The 20,785-nt window shown below is 35.8% G+C and overlaps 2 protein-coding genes and 1 long non-coding RNA gene across 3 annotated transcripts in view; 2 read left to right on the top strand and 1 right to left on the bottom strand.

Annotated features, from left to right (window-relative positions):
• Positions 1 to 14,044, top strand: part of LOC306856173 (intercellular adhesion molecule 5-like) — a 31,852-nt gene extending 17,808 nt beyond the window's left edge. The window contains exons 5-7 of the mRNA XM_079395256.1: positions 10,892 to 11,185; positions 11,288 to 11,524; positions 11,941 to 14,044. Of these exons, the coding sequence (XP_079251382.1) occupies positions 10,892 to 11,185; positions 11,288 to 11,524; positions 11,941 to 12,155 (746 nt within the window). The 3' untranslated portion in view covers positions 12,156 to 14,044. The remainder of the gene's footprint in view (positions 1 to 10,891; positions 11,186 to 11,287; positions 11,525 to 11,940) is intronic.
• On the bottom strand, positions 237 to 6,148 carry LOC306856182. Its single transcript, XR_013782982.1, has 4 exons — positions 6,053 to 6,148; positions 4,355 to 4,444; positions 1,811 to 1,904; positions 237 to 1,146 (listed from the first exon to the last, which is right to left on the bottom strand). It is a non-coding gene; the product is annotated as an uncharacterized lncRNA (long non-coding RNA).
• A 595-nt stretch (positions 14,045 to 14,639) lies between the features above and the next one.
• Positions 14,640 to 20,785, top strand: LOC306856170 (intercellular adhesion molecule 2-like). Its single transcript, XM_079395251.1, has 5 exons — positions 14,640 to 14,972; positions 16,144 to 16,416; positions 16,524 to 16,853; positions 17,115 to 17,348; positions 18,831 to 20,785. Exons 1-5 carry the CDS (start codon positions 14,909 to 14,911, stop codon positions 18,938 to 18,940), a joined length of 1,011 nt encoding a protein of 336 aa, XP_079251377.1. The 5' UTR covers positions 14,640 to 14,908; the 3' UTR covers positions 18,941 to 20,785.

Here is a 20,785-nt window from a genome sequence, read left to right as displayed (position 1 = left end):
AACACTGTTTAAATAGCGATAGAATAACGTTGTCAAACAAGATAAATACACTATGTTTGTTATCATTAACAGCCTGCATTTAGCAGTTTAACCACAGTCAGTCAGACATAAAAGTAGTCTGTCAGAAATCGCAAATATACCGTCGAGTTAAAATTAACTGTATAGTTACCGTTAGACTGAAGTTAGGGGTCTCCTAGAGCTAGTATTTACGAGGAAACATCACAGTTTTGTTTAACTGTGGTTACCCCTTACAGAAAAAACACATGAACTTCACATGTGCAAAAACTCATGTGATCACATGTGACCACATGCACATGTGATTTTGCAAATGTGAAATTTAACATGTAAAAACATGTGATTTTGCACATGTGAAATATGTGGATCACATGTGAAACATGTGTTTTGCACATGGGAAATGTGTGCTTTTGGAACATTTGCACATGTGAGTACATGTGAAACACATGTAATCACATGTGAAACACATGTAAATCACATGTGAAACACATGTAAATCACATGTGAAACACATGTAAAACATGTTAAATTTGATCACATGTGAAACATGTTAAATTTCAATTAGAGCCCCATGAGAAACCTATAAGCACATGTGAAACCCATGAGATCACATGTGAAACCTATAAGCACATGTGAAACCCATGAGATCACATGTGAAACCTATAAGCACATGTGAAACCCATGAGATCACATGTTAAACCTGAAAATTCCCATGTGAAACATATAATTACATGTGAAACGTAAAATTCCCATTAGAGACCCATGGAATAACATTTGAAACCCATCAACAATCTATGTTAAACCTACACCACATGTAAACCTGCAACTTCATGTGAAACCCATGTAAAAATCATTCAGCAAAATACCACAGAAAACGGTAGGCCTACCATGTTCTTTTGTAGGGCCTATAGCCATGTTTCCCAACATTAAAACAAATAATTCAAATTGAGCTTTTATTTCATTTCAAAAATATGCAGTACAAATTGAATGTTTAAAACAAAGCAAAACCAAATTAAAATTATACATTAAAAAAAAAAGCCTCTAAAACGATTATGTATAAGGGCATGTGTGTGTATTGTGTGTTTGTGAACGTGTGTTGTCTCAGTCCTCTGTGCCTCCTTCAGCAGGCATCCTGTTTTGGGATAGAAAAACAATCAAAGATTAGGGCAGTGCAAACACAAGTCTATCCTGATAAACTAAGCAAAGTAAATAGGGTCAATCAGAGCAAATAATGCAAAAGTGCTGCTTCAGGGTGTAACATCTCGGTGCTCTTTGGTTGTTTGGGATAATTAAGATATAAGAACTTAGGAACTCCAAGGCACCCGAAGTAAGTAGAAAAAAGTTAAAAAGCCTTTATTTCATTCATGGCTTAAACATTAAAATTGGTGACAGATCCACCTACGTGTTGGGTAATTTTGGGGTAATAGGGTCAATTTTGATTTCATGATATACGTTTTATTTTAAGGTTGAAAAAACGGTGTTTGAAGCTTTTGATTTTCACAGATGACTGATTTGCTGTGTTCGGATTTAAAGACTGTTAGCTATTAAGCCTATATATTTTTAGTGATATTATTATTATTAATTTGTAATTGTATTGTTAATAGTGTCATTAAATGTTTTGTGAATATGCTATGGAAACAAAAAATGCTGGTGAACAGCAATGTCGTTTTCATCTTGGCTTAAAACAACTGTATAAGAGTGATGCGTCTCTTTTATAAAAAGCACTTTTGACAATTTGTGAATAAATCACAAAATAGACTGAGGAATAGACTGATGTTGGATCATCTGAAGATTACCTTTCTGCTCGTCTCCTCAGATCTTTTAACTTCTGTGCCATGCAGACCTTGATCTCAGTGCCTCCGATGCCTGGGTGTGTCTTTTTGACATGGTCTGTAAGAAATGAGATTGATAATATTCAAATTTGAAAACAAGTTTGGAGTTAGTTGCCAAAGAGAGCCTAAATAATACAATAATCCATACTGTGTAAAACAGATGTCAGTGTTTCATCCAAGAGTGCAAAAGTATTATTTTCATTAGAGTATGACCTCTCTTTGCTTTGGAGATGTGAAAAATAATTTTTTTGTGTGCTAAAGGAGTCATGTGTACTAAAGGAGTCATGAAATGGATAATCAAAATATTCTTGATATATACACATTTAAGAGGTGAGATTAGAAAATGATATTTTTAGTGCAAAACACTTTGCAAACTTTATGAACTCCAGGAACAAAATATAAAATACCAAAACTGCATTTAAAGTGTCAACGATTTTGATTTCTGACCATTAAGGAGAGAATGTACAGTGAAATGACAACGCGACATGATGTGACATAACTGCCAGATTCAAACTGTGCTTTCGCATTATGGTTGGTGCTGAGCCAAAGACGGACGTGCTCAGCACTTTTCATATATCACAACTATTGATGTGCTGCTCCTTTAAGAAAGCAGGTAGAAGAATTACTACACCGTGTTGTTTGTCTCTTCAGACTTGCCGTAGTTCTCAATGCATGCAACAACCCTGAAGCACAGCTGAGCACTTTTCATCATCTTTTACACGTTTTGTCTTCATAACTCTGAAGAACTTATGTCTGTAAGTGATGGTTAAAGTTGCATTTTCATGACAACCTTAATTAAAGACCGTTTGAATTACATATTTGTGTGAAACCTGTTAAAAACAAACTATAAACAATTTATCTTATTTATGCTAGATCATCCATGTGTCAAAGATTCAGCTCTCTAATCAATCAACTTTTGAGCCAGTCCAAAGAAGTATTGAATAAGTATCAAGAAGTATTGAAATAGTACACTTACAAGTATACTACTAGTACAGGGCTTGACGCTTACCTTTTCCCCAAGGAGCACATGTGCTCCTAAGTCAAAAAATTTAGGAGCGCATTAAAAAAATTTAGGGGCGCAATGCAAATTTTTCAAATGAGGTGTTTTAGCTTAATAAGGGGATACAAAGAGACATTTACAAGCACAATTATTTAATTTATCAGAATACAGAAAGTACACAAGGTTTACTTCAGACACTATTAAATAGGCTAATTATTAGTTATAATCCTATTAAACTGTGTCGGTATAAAATTTTCACAATAATCATTGAAACTTTTGTCACGGTTTTTGTTTTTAAATCACTATATATAATTTCTAAGTGAAAAAAAGTGTTGTCCTCCTAACAGGTTAAATAACTTTATTAAAGATAATTTACTAAAAGACTTTTATAAAAAATACATAAAAATATAAAGTAAACAAGTGTTTCAAGATTAGAGTGCAAAAGATTGTTCAAATGAACGAAAGAACAATAGGTAAGTAAGTCCCATTTGTTAACATTAGTTAAAGCAGGTTAACATTAACTAAAAATGTGCAATAGCTAATTGTTGCAGTAGTTAATATTCTTTGTTAATGTTGATTAACTAACATAGTTGTATTTTTTTATTAATGTTAGCTCCATTGAATTATATTAAGACAACTTTTGATTTTATAATGTATTAATAAAAGTTTAAATTAAGATAGCATTATTAATAAATGCAGTTATTTGTTTTTTTCATGTTAACTAATGGAACTTGTGTTACTGAACAATAATAACGAATCAGTCGTTGATATATAGATAGACCCACTGTTCTCTATTATAGATCAGTGGATGGGCCATGTTTTAGGTTAGAAAAAATGTTTGAAAATAAATAGTCATTAAGTCTTTAAGATTTATTTGATGCTATTGTGAAGACTAAAGCGAATATAAATATCTAAATGACTGTGAGTGTGAAACATTATTTACACAGTTTTAGGAAAGTAGCGCAGCTGATTTGTTTACTGGGTTACCGGGGTAACGGCAGCCTCATTCAGCGCGTCTTCACTTTAACTCGCTCCGCTTTTCTTCTCATCTGTGCTCATTTAAATTAAACCGTTGCCTTTTTAAAGTTCTGTAATCATATGAGGCTGCATCGCAATTTTTCCATAAATAGAATAAATTAATACGTTTGTTATAGGCTACTGTATAAGTTAGGCTGTTTTGTATTCGCACTTGTGCTCCTAAATATATTTTCCAGTTCGCACACATCTATTTTTAGTCGCAAATGCGAGTGAAATGCTCGTACTGTCGAGCCCTGTAGTACACTGATATTTGTATACTTACTACATAAAGTATGCTTAAAAATATACTTGAACTTTACTTAAGTATACTTAATAAAATTAATTTAAAGTATACTTCTTTTTGTAAGGGTAGTTTTTTAGAACCAAAAACAAAAAAGTGCATATTAGATGAAACCATGGTTTTTAGATGTAGTAATGTATTGCTTGTTGAACATAGCTTGACCGATGGAATCTGTACTATAACCACTCACCACGTACTCCTGAATGAGATCTTTAGGGTCCTCATTAAGATAGATACAGAGTCCTTTGATGGCAAGTTCACGAGCTGCATCAATGTCATCCTTAAAAAAATAAGCCAGAGCAGAAAAAGAAAGGTTAGTTACAGACATTACTCAAAACACAATTAAACAAAAGAGCACAATAGGTCTCATTCACTAAAAGTTCATAATTTATATTATGAGTATGGCAAACATGCATGTTATATTCTAGAAAACAGATAATAGCTTGATATTATGATGTGAAACGTAATGCAATTAACATCAAGTACAAAAAATAGAGTATGAATACATGCAAATAATTTCTAGTGTGCTAACCTGAAGCTAAACAATGCATTTTTTAAAATCAGTTTAATCTACTGAACATTTAATGTCATGTCTGATGCAAAATTGGTTAAGGTGGGGTAAATAATGAAGAAAATACAGCTAGACTGACTGCTTTACACCTTATCATATCATGTTGTGTGATTCAATGAAATACTCTTGACCCATAAATTTAGCAGTCTGACAGGCAAACCCAATGGAAAATCATTCACTAAAAATAAAAAATGCATTAAAAACTTTAAGAGAGACCTCACATGGGTCATTTGAATCACCAAATGTTAACATCAGTGCTATCAGCATAGTAAAAACCTTTGGTAAAAACTTGTCCATATGCTGTGCAGACACAGTGGGAGAATGGCAGGTACGTTAACCAGCTGGAACCTAACTTTCCCCTTGAATTAACGTTACTCACCCTCAAGTCGTTTGACAACCCTAGGACATCCGTTCATCTTTGTAACGAGCTTTCTGACTCGCGCCCATAGACAGCAATGTAACTGACATTCAAAGCGCAGAATGTCAGTTACGTTGCTGTCTATGGGCGCGAGTCAGAAAACCTACATACACTGACGGAGCATGGAGCGCTTTTGTCCATTGCTGTGATAAGACAACGGCGACGAACCCCTCCCCCACCTAAATACAAACCTAAAGTCAGTGGAGGGTAGCTCAGAGGTAACACAGATTGTCGAATCTGGTCCTAAAAACACATATCAGTGAACTTGGAAGCAGCGGGTTTTCTGACTACAAAGCACAACAACGTTGACATATTTAAGACATTTTTTTTTAACCAATTTCAATGCTTTACGTTCCATGTAAAGTGCAAAAACGTTTAACGTCAATCTCCATCTCGATATAGTTAAGACTTGTATAATTATTCTTTGTCATAAGGTATTATTAAACCTTGCTCTTATGAAGCATTAATAAATTCAGTTAGGTTTCCCCTTGTTACACATAACGTACGTTACGCATTCTTTCCTATCAACCCTCAGCACAAAATTCCGTTAAATATTTATAATCACTGATTCTGAAAATCTAAGTTAACTCTAAACGCTGTGAAATGAACACTTTTTAGCCAATGTTGACGGGCATTAGCCTATTAATCGCCTGATGAAAACTTAGTATCCATTTGTGAGTGATTTAATTGCAGTTTGGAAAATTACGAGTAATATTTAACCTTATAGGCCTAACGTTAAGTTACCTCAAAAAAAAATTCTGCGATTACACTCGACGAAATATGCCGTCGATATGATTTAAAAGCGTGTGGAGCTATCTTAAAACACTATTGTTGCATTTAATCTGACAATGAATGCATTTTTAGTATTATCATACGATTTTTTAAAATGAAATTCTTACCTTTTAACGAGCTTTGGAAACATGTCAGTCAGTCCCCTCAAGTGTGCTTTCCCAGACCAACGGTTCTGCTTTTCAAAGCGCATGAGCGGATGCTCTCGTGCACGTTGCTCCCGCGTAAATGATAAGAGAACTTCACAAAACTGAATTAGATTAATTGTACACAATGGAATTAAATTGAGAAGAAAATGTAAAGTAATCGTGTGACATGAGCTCATTTTAATTAAGTAAATCAAACAGCAGAAAAAAATAATTTTACGTGATCACCATTTGTTGGAAATCTGAATCAATTTGAACATTTTCTTGCAAAGTGATTATATCATGTTTTGATGACTGTTGAATTTCATTTAGACTTTACACAATAAAATTATGTTTGCATCTCAAACATAAATTTATTAAGTAGACTGTAAGTGTATTGTTTAAGTGAATTCAGTAAAACTGCTTTTCCTTTTTTTCAGTGCGGGTCTAAACACGGGTTTAAAACAATCATGTGCAAACGTAAAAATATATGCATATTTTTAGGAACACATCTACAAAAATATGCCTGTATTTGAAGTTGATCAAATAATTTAGAAATAGACGAAATTGCGTGGCATATAGTGTTGTAGCCGCGTCTGTTCGATTTGTAAAATGTTATAAGGCTACTCAGTTTCGTGGTAATGTTAGCCATGTTCTTCATGTAACGGCCTTTTGACAGCTTTGGCTGAAGTTGTCCTTGTGTTAATGGTCATGTAATAACTTCTGTATGACCTGGCAATAAACATTTTTGTAAGTGTGTCTATAATATGATAGTCTAAAATGATTTTATTTCGGTTGCGGGTCGGGTGGTCGGTTCTATTTTAAGCGGGTCGGATGCGGGTGCGGATTTACAAAATCGGACCCATGCAGGACTCTGCTTGTCAGTACTTACCACTTAATTATCACTTTTGTATCCGGCACTAGACTGCATAGCTCAGCTTATGGGGATGAATGAAACATCAACATCGTGTAAGTTGTGTTTGGGTATTTGTTCATTAACATATAACATTTTAATTATGAATGAGTTTCAAAAAGATCAGAGTCAGTAAAATGATCTGAACTTCCCATTACAATGAAGCTGAAAATGTACAGTATTTGTGACGTGTGTAACATGATTCACATGTTAAAACCTATTAAAACATGTTCAAATATATTTCACATGTGCTCCATATTATAACCTATAGTAACATGTTTTCCACATGTGCTCCATTATGTTCACATGTGGTGACATGTTGTTCACATGTGGTGACATGAGGTCACACGTGATCACATGTAAAAAACATGTGATAACATGTGAAATTCATGTGTTTTTTCTGTAAGGGACTCCCTTACGGAAATTAACCATGGTTTTATTGTAGCAAAAGTGTAGTAACCATGTTTTTTTTTTGGCGTATTGATTAGGCCTACAATTTGTATTACCACAGTTTTACTACAAATGGTTAAACTTTGGTTAGTGTAGCAAAACTATGGTTAATTTGTGGTTACCGTGGTTTTACTATAGTAACCTTTTTTTGTAGTAAAACCAGCTAGTGTAGGCTGGTTTAAGAGTTTTTAGAAGGGGTGTAGCTAATGAAAGGTGTGTAGATCTATGAAGTGCAAAACATCATAGCCCGCTGGCATTTGGTGGAAATACCACACTTACAATACAAAATAGTAAGTTGAATGTACTGGCTGTGATATAATTATTTACTTAAGTGTACTGGAAAAATAGATAAGATGGTGATTCTGTTCTGAAACATGGTTGGTGGTCCTTGGTGGTCAAAAAGCAATAGCTGCAACATACAGTACCAGCTAGAAACCTAACTTGGGCCAAAACAACAGTCACCAGTCAACAACTGTGCATTTGTTTAAAAAAATTAATTTCTCAAGTACTGTCAAACGATTAATTGCATCCAAAATACAAGTTTTTGTTTACATAAAATATGTGTGTGTACTGGGTAGGCTATATTTATTTCACATAAATGCATGTATACATTTAAGAAAAACAATTATATGTATATAAATATATATGCAGGGCTCGCAAAATCGCTAGCCCGACGTCCTGGGGCTATTGTGTTTTCCAGTCGGGCTACCAAAATGTATCACTGCCCTGCCCGACGGGCTACCTTAAATACAGGGCTCCCACGCAATGCTCCCTCTATGCTGAGAGCGCGCGCGACCGCGCTCTTCTTCCACCAAGGCAGCTCAAAAGAAATAATGTGCCTCGCGCACACAAAAATGAGTTGGGAAGCCATTTGATTGAATGCCACAGTAAAAGGGAAAGAATAGCAATGCTTGGGCAAACCGCTATAGAGCTGATGTCACGACAGAGTTTTAGAGCCGGTGAATGCGGTTTACAGGTTTCATAGAAAGAGAACGATATGCAGCAAATGAGTCGCTGTAGAAACTCAATACTTCAATGGTTGCGGTGCGCTCAACACGAGAGACGACGCAAACGCAATGACGTGTGAAATAAAACGTCCTCATGTATTAAAGAAGAGTGGCTTGATTAAGTGCTGGAAATAGCGGAGGATGGGCAAAGAAAGTAACAAAACTTTATTATCAGTGTTGAAACTGTTGTGCTGCATCATATTTTTTGGGAACCTGTTACTTTTTTCTTTGATTCTTTTATTAATAAAAAAGTTTAGAAGAACAGCATTTATTCAAAATAGAAATATTTAGTCTTTACTATCAATTTTATCCATTTAACACATCCTTGCTGAATAAAGCTTATTGAACTTTCTTTAAACTTTTTTTAAAGTATCTTTAAAAAAGAAAGAAAAAAAAATTCTGACCCCAAAATTTTGAATAGTTTATATTGTAACACAAAATCTCTATTTTGACTAAACACTGTTATTTTTAACTTTTTATTTTTTTTAAATATCACAGGTCCCAAAAAATACCGTATATATATATATATATAAAAAAACAGTACAACTGTTTCCAACATTGATTAAAAATCAGCATATTAGAATGATTTCTAAAGGATCATGTGACTCTGAAAATACTGCTTTGCTTCACAGGAATTAATTACATTTAAAAGTATATTAAAATAGAAAACATTTATTTTAAATTGCAATATTTCACAATATTGTTTTGTGAAATAATATTCAGTATTTTTATCAAATATATACAGCCTTGATGAGCGTAAGAAACTTCTTTAAAAAACTTTATTGATCCAAACTTTTGAACTGATTTAAGATTCAAGATTTTTATTTGTCACATACACAATTATACAGAGTATAACCAGCAGTGAAATATAAGTCAGGTCCGCTCCAAGGACAGTGCAATTGTATAGAATACAATGTTAAGAAAAAGAAAAGTAGAAAAAAATAAATGAATAAAATAAAATAAAATATAAAAAAATATAAATGTGCAGGTCAGTGTTGTTGACATAAATAGTAATATAACAGGAATGTGCAAAAGAATGTGCAAAAAAAGTTGTACAGGGTATTTAAATAGCAGCAATATGAGGTAGAAAAAAATATGAATAGCTTATTGATTTAGTGATATTTACATGGAGTCAAGTGATGTTATAACTGCAAATGTTTTCTCAGGTAACCTAAAATGTACATCATTTAGTTATATCAAGGGTCAAATCAAATATAAATAGCACATGAAAGTTAAAAGTTACACACTTTATTTGTGTGCGTGCTGTACAGGTCTGGTATAAAGAATGCTTTTGCTCAGGTGCCCGAAATGTCCTCCCAATAGAGAAATGTGTTGCTCAGCAAGAAAAAAAATTAGGGGGAACATTGCTCCCACGGGTCCTTAAATTTGATACAACTAAACTGAAGAGTTTTTAAGGTTTTTAAATACGTTAAATGGCATAAGAAATAATTTTTCAAATTGCCTCGGAAGATACCTTGTAAATAGAAAAATAAAACTCTTTCCTTTATTCCTTGATATTTGTGTATTGAAAATGTTTTTGATTGACATTTATGGTCTTTAGTATAGTCGTGACGTATTGTCAAGTATGGTGACCCATACTCGAAATTGGTGCTCTGCGTTTAACCCATCCAAGTGCACACACACAGCAGTGAGTAGTGAACAAATGCACACACACACACACACACACAATGCTGCTGCGCCCGGGGAGCAGTTGGGGGTTCGGTGCCTTGCTCAAGGGCACCTCAGTCTGGACATTCACTCCCCCCACCTACAATCCCTGCCGGCCGGGGACTCGAACCCGCAACCTTTCGATTACGAGTCCGACTCTCTAACCATTAGGCCACGACTTCCCCACAAAAAGGGGAAGGGGGAAAGGGACGTTCTCTGCATTTAACCCATCCAGATACACCTGGAGCAGCGGGCAGCCATCAATGCGGCGCCCGGGGAGCAGTTGAGGGGTTCGGTGCCTTGCTCAAGGGTCTCACCTCAGTCGTGGTATTGAGGGTGGAGAGAGTGTTGGTTATTCACTCCCCCCACCTACAATCCCTGCCGGACATGAGACTCGAACCCACGACCTTCGGGTTACAAGTCCAACTCTCTATCCATTAGGCCACGACTGCCCCCCTTTATTTTATTTGGGCTAGTTAAATCTGAAGAGTACCTGCCCGAAGGGCTACCAGGGATTTAGAAATGTTGTGAGCCCTGCATGTATACATGTAAATATTTCCTAAATATATACTATGTGTGTATTTATATATACATAATAAATATAAACAGTACACACATATATTATGTAAACAAAAACTTATTTTGGACACAATTAGTTGAAATTAATTGTTTGACAGCACTAAATGTGTAATGTTTTTTTTCTATAAATTCAAATAATTTGTATTTTGCACTTATTTGAAGTATTTGGTATTTCAGCTACTCTATTATGCTTAATGTGTCTTCCAGGTATTTCCATCAGCTTTATGAATCACAGTGGACCAATGATAGTGGGAAAGCAGTATGAGCTGCTGTGCTTCATTCAGAATGTGAATTCATCTAAGATTGTTGCTGTGAGATGGCACAAACTGAGTCTAAACAACTCCACTGGTATCTTCAACACTTCAGTCAGTAACACATCTAAACTCCAGATCAGTCCAAACAAAACTGATGATGGAGCTCAGTACAGGTGTGAAGCAGAACTGGAAGCAGGAGGACCTCAACGTTATATGTCATCAGAACAGCTCAGCATTACTGTATATTGTATGTACAATAATTTCTCCAGGTTTACTTTGCAGGTATTCCAGTGGTAGTCCAGGATTTTTATCATGTGAAACCTGTTTTCCTCTTTGCTCTTTCCTGTAGATAAACCGATCATCAATGTGACAAAACTGCCCTCCAAAGTGCCTGTATTTCGAGGTTATACAGAGGTGCTTGTTTGTGAAGCCGAGGGAAACCCAAAACCAACAATCAGCTGGACCCCAAACGATATAGCATATAATGAAGCTCTTACTATATCAGAGTCAACACCTGAGAATGTGTACTGCACTGCAAACAATTCTGTTGGCTTGACCACCATACAAATAAAAGTGGTATTAAAAGGTAACTATGGATTTTTTGGGGGGGGGGGGGTTACATGTACTTTTACTTTAAAATATGGGGATGTTTCATAACTTTAATTTTGATCAGGCCAAACATGTCTACAAATAAAATGCATGATGTTCAGATGTTCATACTTTTCAATTCGATTTTAGTCCAAATATGCAAAGAAAATAGTAAATCATATTGAAAACAATTAACCAAATCATTAAAAATGATGTAAGAGACACTTAATGATGTGATTTATAGTGCATTTAATTATTTTGATTACACATGTACACTTGCTATGATTAATCATTTAATTTTGCTTGTTTGCTTCTGATATGGAAAATCATGAAGTATTGTTTTTTCTGCAATTTTAGTCTTTTTAGACTGTTTCTTGTCTGATCTTTTGGTGTGCTTTATTTCTCTTGACACAGAGGACTATCTGCCCTTAATAGCAGGACTTATTGCAGTCATTGTGGCGTTCATCTCAGTCATCTTCATCTTCATTTACTCCATCTACTACAAAACAGCCAAGATGGGCCATTATAGCCTGAAGGATGCCAAGCCTAGTCCACAGCACATAGCACAGAATGGCAAACACAACCCTATTCCTATGAAGAAACTCTCTCAGAGCAATATCCTTGCTTAGGTTACGGAAGTCCTGGGTTTGGAGTGGCTACCGAGTGCCAGTGTCCACAAAGGGATTTTTGCACTGGCCCTCTACTTTTTGGCTAGTTTCTTCATGGCTTCATTATTTTTTATTTTATGGAGCACCTGTTCATTCACTCCACTACTTGATACAGTTTTTATCAACTGTTAATTACATCACAAGATAAACTTTTTAGATTTCAGCAATCTAATGGACCAGAAGAAAATATGTGACAGAACAGATGACAAAGAAATGCTGAACGATTTCAAATGAATGGACCTGATGTCTGCAGTGGACGTTTTCAGGAATCTACGATCTTGATATAAGTGAATGTTCATTAGCTACTAAGTCACATTGTTTGATTGAGTAATATTTGCTTTGTATGTCTTTTAAGGGAAAGCTCTTGTTAAATTGTGTAACAGGACTATTCTTTTGTCTCTGGCACATTGGTCAGTTTGAATATTTGTGTTTTGTCAAAAGCTAGTATATATTAAGAATGATGTTTGATCAACAACGTTAGGGAGGAGCACATTCAGATAATCAACAAATTAAGCACAATAGTAAATATATATACAGCCAACTTCTGTTTCACGACAGATTTCAAGCATCCCTCCTCCACCCCAACACCTCACTTCTAAATATTCCTATCCCAGCTTGGGAAGTCGTGGCCTAATGGTTAGAGAGTCGGACTCGTAATCGAAAGGTTGCGGGTTCGAGTCCCCGGCCGGCAGGGATTGTAGGTGGGGGGAGTGAATGTCCAGCGCTCTCTCCACCCTCAATACCACGACTGAGGTGCCCTTGAGCAAGGCACCGAACCCCCAACTGCTCCCCGGGCGCCGCAGCATGGCTGCCCACTGCTCCGGGTGTGTGTTCACGGTGTGTGTGTGTGCATTTGTTCACTACTCACTACTGTGTGTGTGCACTTGGATGGGTTAAACGCAGAGCACCAATTTCGAGTATGGGTCACCATACTTGACAATACGTCATGACTTTTTTTTTTTTTTATATGGGGGAGCCCTCCCTTCAGACAGCATGCCAAATAGAGATCCTGTTTGCTCAGTCTGATTATATGTAAGTGTGACTTGTGAAAGATGCCATAATTGAGTGTGTTAATTCGTTAAACAAAGTATTTGATCCCCTAAAATCCACACTTTACAGGGTGGAAATATAGCACACGGTGACTGTGAAGAAGTGAAAGCTTGGGTTTGAGGTTTCTCAAGCTGAACCTGTGGGAAAATACTTGGATGAATTTCTGAAAATTCTCTCAGGCCTCATAGTTTGTAAAAAAAAAAAAAAAGGAAAAAAAAGTGATGCTCAACATAAAATAAGTTTGCCAGTATTATGGCTCAAGCTGTATAATAATGTTAAGAGCACAGATTAACCAAAACAACAGTTCTGTCATTATTTACTCACCCTCATTTTGTTCTAGTCTTTTTTTTTTTTTTATCATCATAAAGGTAGCCCATATAACTATGTTCTAAAACAATATGGATGTTTGTCTGTTTAATATGTGTGGTCACTATCAATTGCTGTTGTATGGAAAAGGATTGTGTAAAGATTATTAAAAAAATTCACCTTTTAAGTTCCACAAAACACTTAAAATCACACAAGTTTGGAACGACATGAGGATGAAAACAAATGATGGCAGAATTTCCATCTTTTTTATTTTGTCACTGAATCTCTATGTGTTTAAGTTCGATTTGAATGTAATCTCACCCATTTTCTGGTGGGTTTTAAATTTTGTTAATGGAATTTATACCTTCTGTCCTTGCACATGACATCTGAATTTTGATGATTTGAATTTTTAAATGAAATTGTTGAGAACATTTTAGAAATCATTCATTTGTAAAAAAAAAAAAAAAACCTATAATAAAATAAATATTCTTTTCACAGAATCGTTTTCAATCTTCGGCAAAAAATAAAGTTGATCTGTTGTGTATAACAACTGCATAATTAATAACAACTTTTAATTTACCTCAGGTGCTTTTCTATTTGGTGTTTTATTTTTATTATTTAAATTTTTTTAAGTTTTTTTTATAACAGTAAATCGAGCAGGTATGTTGAAACAGATGCACCGTTGTTTGTCTTTCGCGATTAGCATTTTTAATCTAGTTAAATCTCAAATAATTACACACACACACACAGTGTTTACGATATTCTTAGGTTGAATAAACATCAGACGCTTCGCTGCACAGCAGGGACGATGCATCGACTGTTCCAACATGCATATGTTTCGATTAAATAACTTTCTGAAGTGCTAACCAAACAGTCTATGTTCAGCTCTGTCCTGTTTAAAGAACCAACTTAATCCAGCCCAAGATTCAAGTCTGGCTGTAGCTGGTTTAGCATGGTTTTAGAGGGATTTTGATCACTGGGAGACCAGCTGACCGACCAACAGGCTGGTTTTACCTGTTTTTTTGTTTTATCAGCAGGTGAAAATGTCGTATTCTGTCGGTGAGAAGGTTTGTACCACTTTAATAATGCGTGGTGTTTAGGGGGTCAGATTTGAAACGGTTTAGCCACTGGATTAATTTCCCTCAGAAACTCGTTTGCGCCTGTAGGTTCTTCAATGTGAACTGCCGAAATGGTTTCGTGTATAGGCGCTTGCGTTGACATACATATCCAGTCGTGATTTGGGTGGGGTTCCTCTGGAGCCACTGGACAGTCACGAATCTGAAGGCAGAGGCAGAGGCGACCCATTTATTTATTTGCACGCCTTTGTCTGGTCTGTGGTACCCTCAAACACTTACAATATGCTGCAGTGTTTAACTGGACTTGTCTATCTTTCGGCAGTTTTAACTTTTGCGACTCTCACAGGTTTGTATTAACTTATTTCCCTTTCATTCTTTCGATACGTGAAGCGAAACCGATAATTAATTAGTAGCATACGACCCTGAATGTGTTTTAAACATTTACTTTCATGTGAGTGATTCCGAGCGTCGTTGACCTCTATTGTCTCTGCGCTAAAATGTTGACATATTTGAGTTAATTCATTAGGCTACTGTACACTAAAGAGTCCCGCTACTATCTACAGTAGCGCTTGTAATATGACCTGTGTTTGATAGCCTACTCAGTATTTATAGTGCTGGCTAACTCTTCAACAGTTCATGTAACAGTGGATTTCTATAGACATGTCCTTTAAAAAGGTAGGAAAGTTAGTAGTTTTACAGTTCATTTAGCCATTACTAATATTGCGTTCACAGTCATTATGAAAATTCTGACAAAAGCTGTTTATTATATATTATTTAATGCTGATATTATTACAAATATCTTTTTTTTGTACTCACGGAGTTTAGATAGGTATTCACGGGGTTAGTCCTACTGACAAACGTTAATAAGCGACAAAAAAGCAAACATTTGCCTGTCTGAGAGAAACCGATAATGATTATGTTAGCGTAATAATAAACAGGGTTGAAACCTGTGGAAACTATTTTTTTTTTGTTTCTAAATTATGAATAAAATTGGTCTTCTAAATTATGAATAAAATGTTTGACAACATGTTCTTGATTGCTAAAACAGAAAGGAAACTAGGAAAGGTTGAGAAGGCGGGACCAGGACAGGACAAAATGCATACTTGTGGAGAAATAAAATGAAAATTGGAAATAAATGTACCGGATTTGTCTTTGACGTCTTTGAAAAGATAATAGCACATGGTAAAAGGTTATGCCCTGCTGTGTCAGTGAATTTAGTTTCATTTCCCAGATGGTAAGAATGGATGAGCCTCTTTGTTTTAAAAGAGTCATGAACTGTCATAGACCGATGGTCTTCTACAATAGCCAAAATCATTATTTTTTTTTTGTTTGCAGTTTGTATTTCTTGTTCGATGCAGTTGGTCAATAAACTCAATAAAATACCAAATCCTCACCATGAATCTAGACTGGTCATTTTATTGCAAGTCTTAATATGTGATAATTGGTTATCTGTGTTCAGTCTGTCAGGTAAACAATACCCATTGCAATTATTCTATGTTCTTAAATGTGATTAACAGGTGCACAAGCTGAATGTCCTGTTCAGCTCAACCCACGGAGAGCTGTTGTGAGGTACGGCGATTCTGTTGCAGTTACCTGTAACACTTCAGTCCTGCATCAAGGGATGGGATGGGAAGCCAGTGAAGGAGCAGTGCCCATGACCAAAAACCAGAATCTGATCACATGGAGTGTGTCAAAACTGATAGAATGGGACATAAAGCCATACTGCTTCATAAACTATAAAATAGGCGATCCGGCTCCGTGTCAAGTAGAGCTCCCAGTCACTGTTTACAGTGAGTTTCTCTGTTACTGATATTTTTTTTCTGTTCATTCTCAGAAATATCTAATAAATGTTCATTGATCACAGCAGATTTCAGAGTGTGTAAATCTTCCTCCACAGAGACTCCAGACAGTGTGTCCATCAGCACTGTGGATCACAGCGGACCAATGATGGAGGGAGAGCAGTATAAGCTCCAGTGTGATGTTCACGATGTGGCTCCTGTTCAGTATCTCGCTGTCAAATGGTACAAAGGACAGACTCTGCTGCATCAAACCACTTTCACTGACACTAGTGAGACTCCAGTGAATGAAACTGTCACACTCCTGATCCGTCCAGACAGAGCTGATGATGGAGCTCAATACAGGTGTGAAGCAGAGCTGGATCTGGGAGCAGAAGGACCTCAACCTCATCCTACAAATTCATCAAAACCTCTTAATGTTGAAGTATACTGTAAGTTTATTATTGCTAAGCTAGCCATATAATTCAGTTTATATTTCTGAATGGCCTTCTAGTGTGAAGGATGTGCAACTGTCCTATTTCATCTCACACAGACATTTCCATATTAATTTAAATTATTTGATTAAATATTTCATGTGAATTGAATGAACACAGATCAAAAGGTTTCAGTTGTGCAGTATTTTAGTGATCTGTTAATAACAGCTGCTCATCATGATGCTGTTGTTCTGAGAAATGTATCTATGTCCTCCTCAGATAAACCACAACACTCCAGTTCAACAGAGACCATCATAAAAGACGATGAGGTTATTCTAGATTGTACAGTGAAGGCAAACCCGGCTCCTACATACACATGGGGCTCAGATCATCTGAAAGAGCAGATCAGCTCCTCAGTGCTCAAGTCCTCCACACTCAGTCCAGGAAACTACACGTGCACCGCCACAAACGCTCTGGGAAGCGACAGCAAAGTGTTCATCGTTGAATCTACAGGTCAGTGTTAATCAAAACATCAATCTGACACTTTGCTTCAATGTTTCTCTCAATCTCAGTTTGAAATTTGATTTAGTGTTTTTTAAATCCTTAGTCTATTCACACAGAATGTGGTTTTCCATTCCACTTCACTACATTTCCATGTTTTATGTAAATGTGATACAGCTTTTGAAGCATCTCGCATGACATGGTGTTCAGAAACGTGGCGCTTAACTTAAAAAAACGCATCTCAAGACCTTGCGTTTCTTCCCATTCCACTGCCCACATCTCGCATTGTTCAAAGCAAAAACGTGTTCTGTGTTCAATATAGTTCTGCAGTGATGACATATTTTTGTAGGCCAACTCAGAAGTTATCATTACCCTGGTTCTTCCTGTTTTTTCTTATGGTTTTTGGATTATTGCAGAAAATAAGCTCTGTGACCAACACAATTTTATGATACTTTCACATCTTGTTCATCATGATAACCTTAACAAATGAAAATAACTTTATGAAGCTTAAATATAATTGGCAGGAAAAAAAGCTAAACAAAGGCTTTAAACTTCAACGTCACCATCACTATGCTTCTGACGACTTTTAGTCTCTTTATAAAACATTTTCCCTGAAAGTTTGAACCACCTTTTTCAAGACAAATAGAAGCTTTATAAATCACAAGGGGTTATTACACTAATGTTCTATGTTGTAGAATAATATGAATATAAAACATGAACATAAATATCTTGAATATAAACATGAATATATTTTGAGCTTGTGTTAAACACAAATCTTTTTTCAGGCAATTAACCAAAACGTACGGTGGCCGAGAGAGCTCAACGTGCTGCAGCTTCAGAAAACACGTGCAAATAGTAAAAGCACCTGCAAATCAAGAAAACACCTTCATCAATTTGACAGCAGGTGCTGTAAATGCTCACAACTCAACCAAATAAAGAAACGCACTGCAAATGCTCACAACTTTTTTAATTTAACAATTTTATTTGCAGTGCGTTTCTTTATTTGGTTGTGTTGTAAGCATTTTCAGTGCGTGTGTTGTCAAATTTTCTTGTTTCTTGTTTTCTTAATTTGCAAGTGTTTTTTTCTATTCACAACGCGTTGAGCTCTCTCGGCCACCGTAAAAAAGCCATCCTGAAAATGAGAAAGGAAACATGCATGTGTTTGTGACATTTATCTTATTTATACAAGTCGATTATCTTAAACTATCAGTATTGACATCCCAAAGTTCATTCTTTATCTGGGGTGTTTTTGTGGTCTTGAATAAGTTTCACATTTGCATTTAATGATTCATCAGGCACTTTTATGTAAAATGAGGAATAGTGCCACAATGGTCTCTTGTAGTCTCCTGTACACTGGTGCTGTGTTCCCGCCAGGCCGCTGCAAGACTGCTGCTGGCAGTGTGTGTTGTACAACCAACAGAGTCACACTTCTGTTGCTGAAGTTGTTGATTGATTCATTTGTTTTTAAAATCATTATTGTCTTTTCTCCTACAGACAGAACCACATTCTGGGCTATTGTTTTATCTGGCGTGGCGGTGGCAGTGACGTTAATTGCCTCTTATTTGATATTCAAGTTCTGTTTTTCCAAGAATTCTGTCATTTGATGGACAAGAGATGACACCAAAGTGGGACACTCCTCAGGGAGATCATAAAAAAACTTGATTATTATGGGTTGTTTTTAAAGGAATAGTTCACCAGGCCATCTCAGGCCATCCAAGATGTAGATGAATTTGTTTCTTCATCAGAACAGATTTGGAGAAATTCAGCATTACATTACTTGCTCATCAATGGATCCTCTTCAGTGAATGGGTGCCATCAGAACGAGAGTCCAAACAGCTGATAGAAACATAACAATAATCCAGTCCATCTATTAATCTTTTTTTAATCCATCTATTAAGTCTTTTTGCATCTTTAAGGCTTTTAACTCTAAACCATCTCTGCTGGCCAAAATATATATTAAATGGTTAAGTCACCCAAAAATGAAAATTAGCGTAACAGAAACACCCGCTGACTGCAATGATAGAGTTTAGAAGAGCCAGGACAATTTGAATATAACTCCAATTGGATTCATCTGAAAGAAGAAAGTCATATACACCTAGGATGGCTTGAGGGTGAGTAAAACATGGACTAATTTTCATTTTTGGGTGTACTAACCCTTTATTAATAGAGTCCATAATCTATAACAACACTTCCTCCAGTGAAAAAGTCTGTCCGCTGTTGTCCTCTCACATTCAAAATGCACCAGTATATTTGTTTACAACCATTTTGGACTGTTTTACTTGCAAAGCAGATTTTTATTATTGGGTGAACTATTCCTTTAATAAACTGACGTGATTTTGCATGGTTTGGGGTGTTGCATTACTGGGAACTATTACAGCACTTTTTTTTAAAATCATATTTAGCTTCAAATTAGATTTATTTTTATGTGTGCTACTAATTGTTCTTGTCCTGATTATGATTCTCATAACTGTCATTAAATATAACCACTTTTTTTGTGGAAATCCCATTACTGTACAACGCTACATTTTTGATCAATAAGCTTTTTACTATTAAATGTACAGCATGTTTTTCTATGGATTTTTATAAAATATAAGGCTTGATCATTTTTTTTTTTTTTTTTTTTTGTGGTGCGTAAGCGATCAAGAGCATGTTATTGAACGCTTCAAATATGCTGTTTGTTTCAACTAACCCGAACTGTAATCTTAACTAGCTAAAAAGTGCTAGCCAAATTAACCTAGTAACTGCAGGCTAATGCATTAACATTAACAAGAATCCAGTTGTTGAGAGTGGAGAAGATAAAACAAAGATTGCTGAACTGACAAAATGAATATTGATGTCAGCAGCTGACAACCATCATCACAAAGACTGCACAGAATCTCCATAATGCTGATGAAATAAAAGAAAAATTGGTTACCTCAAATAATAGTAGGTACTAATCAAGGGTGTTATACATCCTTAATTGTAGTCCTATGTATTGGTGTGCAAGTGTATAAAAAGTTCCTTTTCAGTACTGAAAGTTGTGTTCATTTCTCTTTTCCTCTTCAGCTAATGGCATGATGAGGTCAGTGGAAGAACAATGATAACACGCTTATTTTTCACCAAATAATTGCTCATAGCTATAGTACTTTGAATGGTAGATATAAAACTGAAGTTGTTGATTGAAGCGTCACAGTGTTGGTAACACTTCACAATATGGTTTCACAACACTACAAAGTGAACGCAAAAGCATGACAATGTTAAAAAGTATGGGACCTTACTGTAAAGTCTTATCGACATTTTTCGTACTCTGACTACTTTATCACGTCTGAATGTCTTTGAATAATGTGGGAGGACACACAAGTTCTAGTATACGTCAGTGTTTCTTCCTCTGAATGTATGATAGCATTGCTTTTTCATGTTTGTTTTTGTCGGTGTGCTTTTGTGTTATTTTATTAATACAGAATTTGTTC

This window comes from Barbus barbus (genome assembly GCF_936440315.1).
Source record: "Barbus barbus genome assembly, chromosome: 3".
Taxonomy (NCBI): Eukaryota; Metazoa; Chordata; class Actinopteri; order Cypriniformes; family Cyprinidae; genus Barbus; species Barbus barbus.
Note: the sequence above shows the minus strand (reverse complement) of the source record. Positions and strands in the feature narration are given on the sequence as shown.

What these genes read in the sequence shown, in the direction of transcription:
- LOC306856170 (XM_079395251.1), top strand. Translation starts at nt 14,909, where the DNA reads ATGCTGCAGTGTTTAACTGGACTTGTCTATCTTTCGGCAGTTTTAACT. An exon ending in GCTCCCAGTCACTGTTTACA is followed by an intron (nt 16,417 to 16,523) that starts GTGAGTTTCTCT and finishes CTTCCTCCACAG; the next exon opens with AGACTCCAGACAGTGTGTCC. An exon ending in GTTCATCGTTGAATCTACAG is followed by an intron (nt 17,349 to 18,830) that starts GTCAGTGTTAAT and finishes TTTCTCCTACAG; the next exon opens with ACAGAACCACATTCTGGGCT.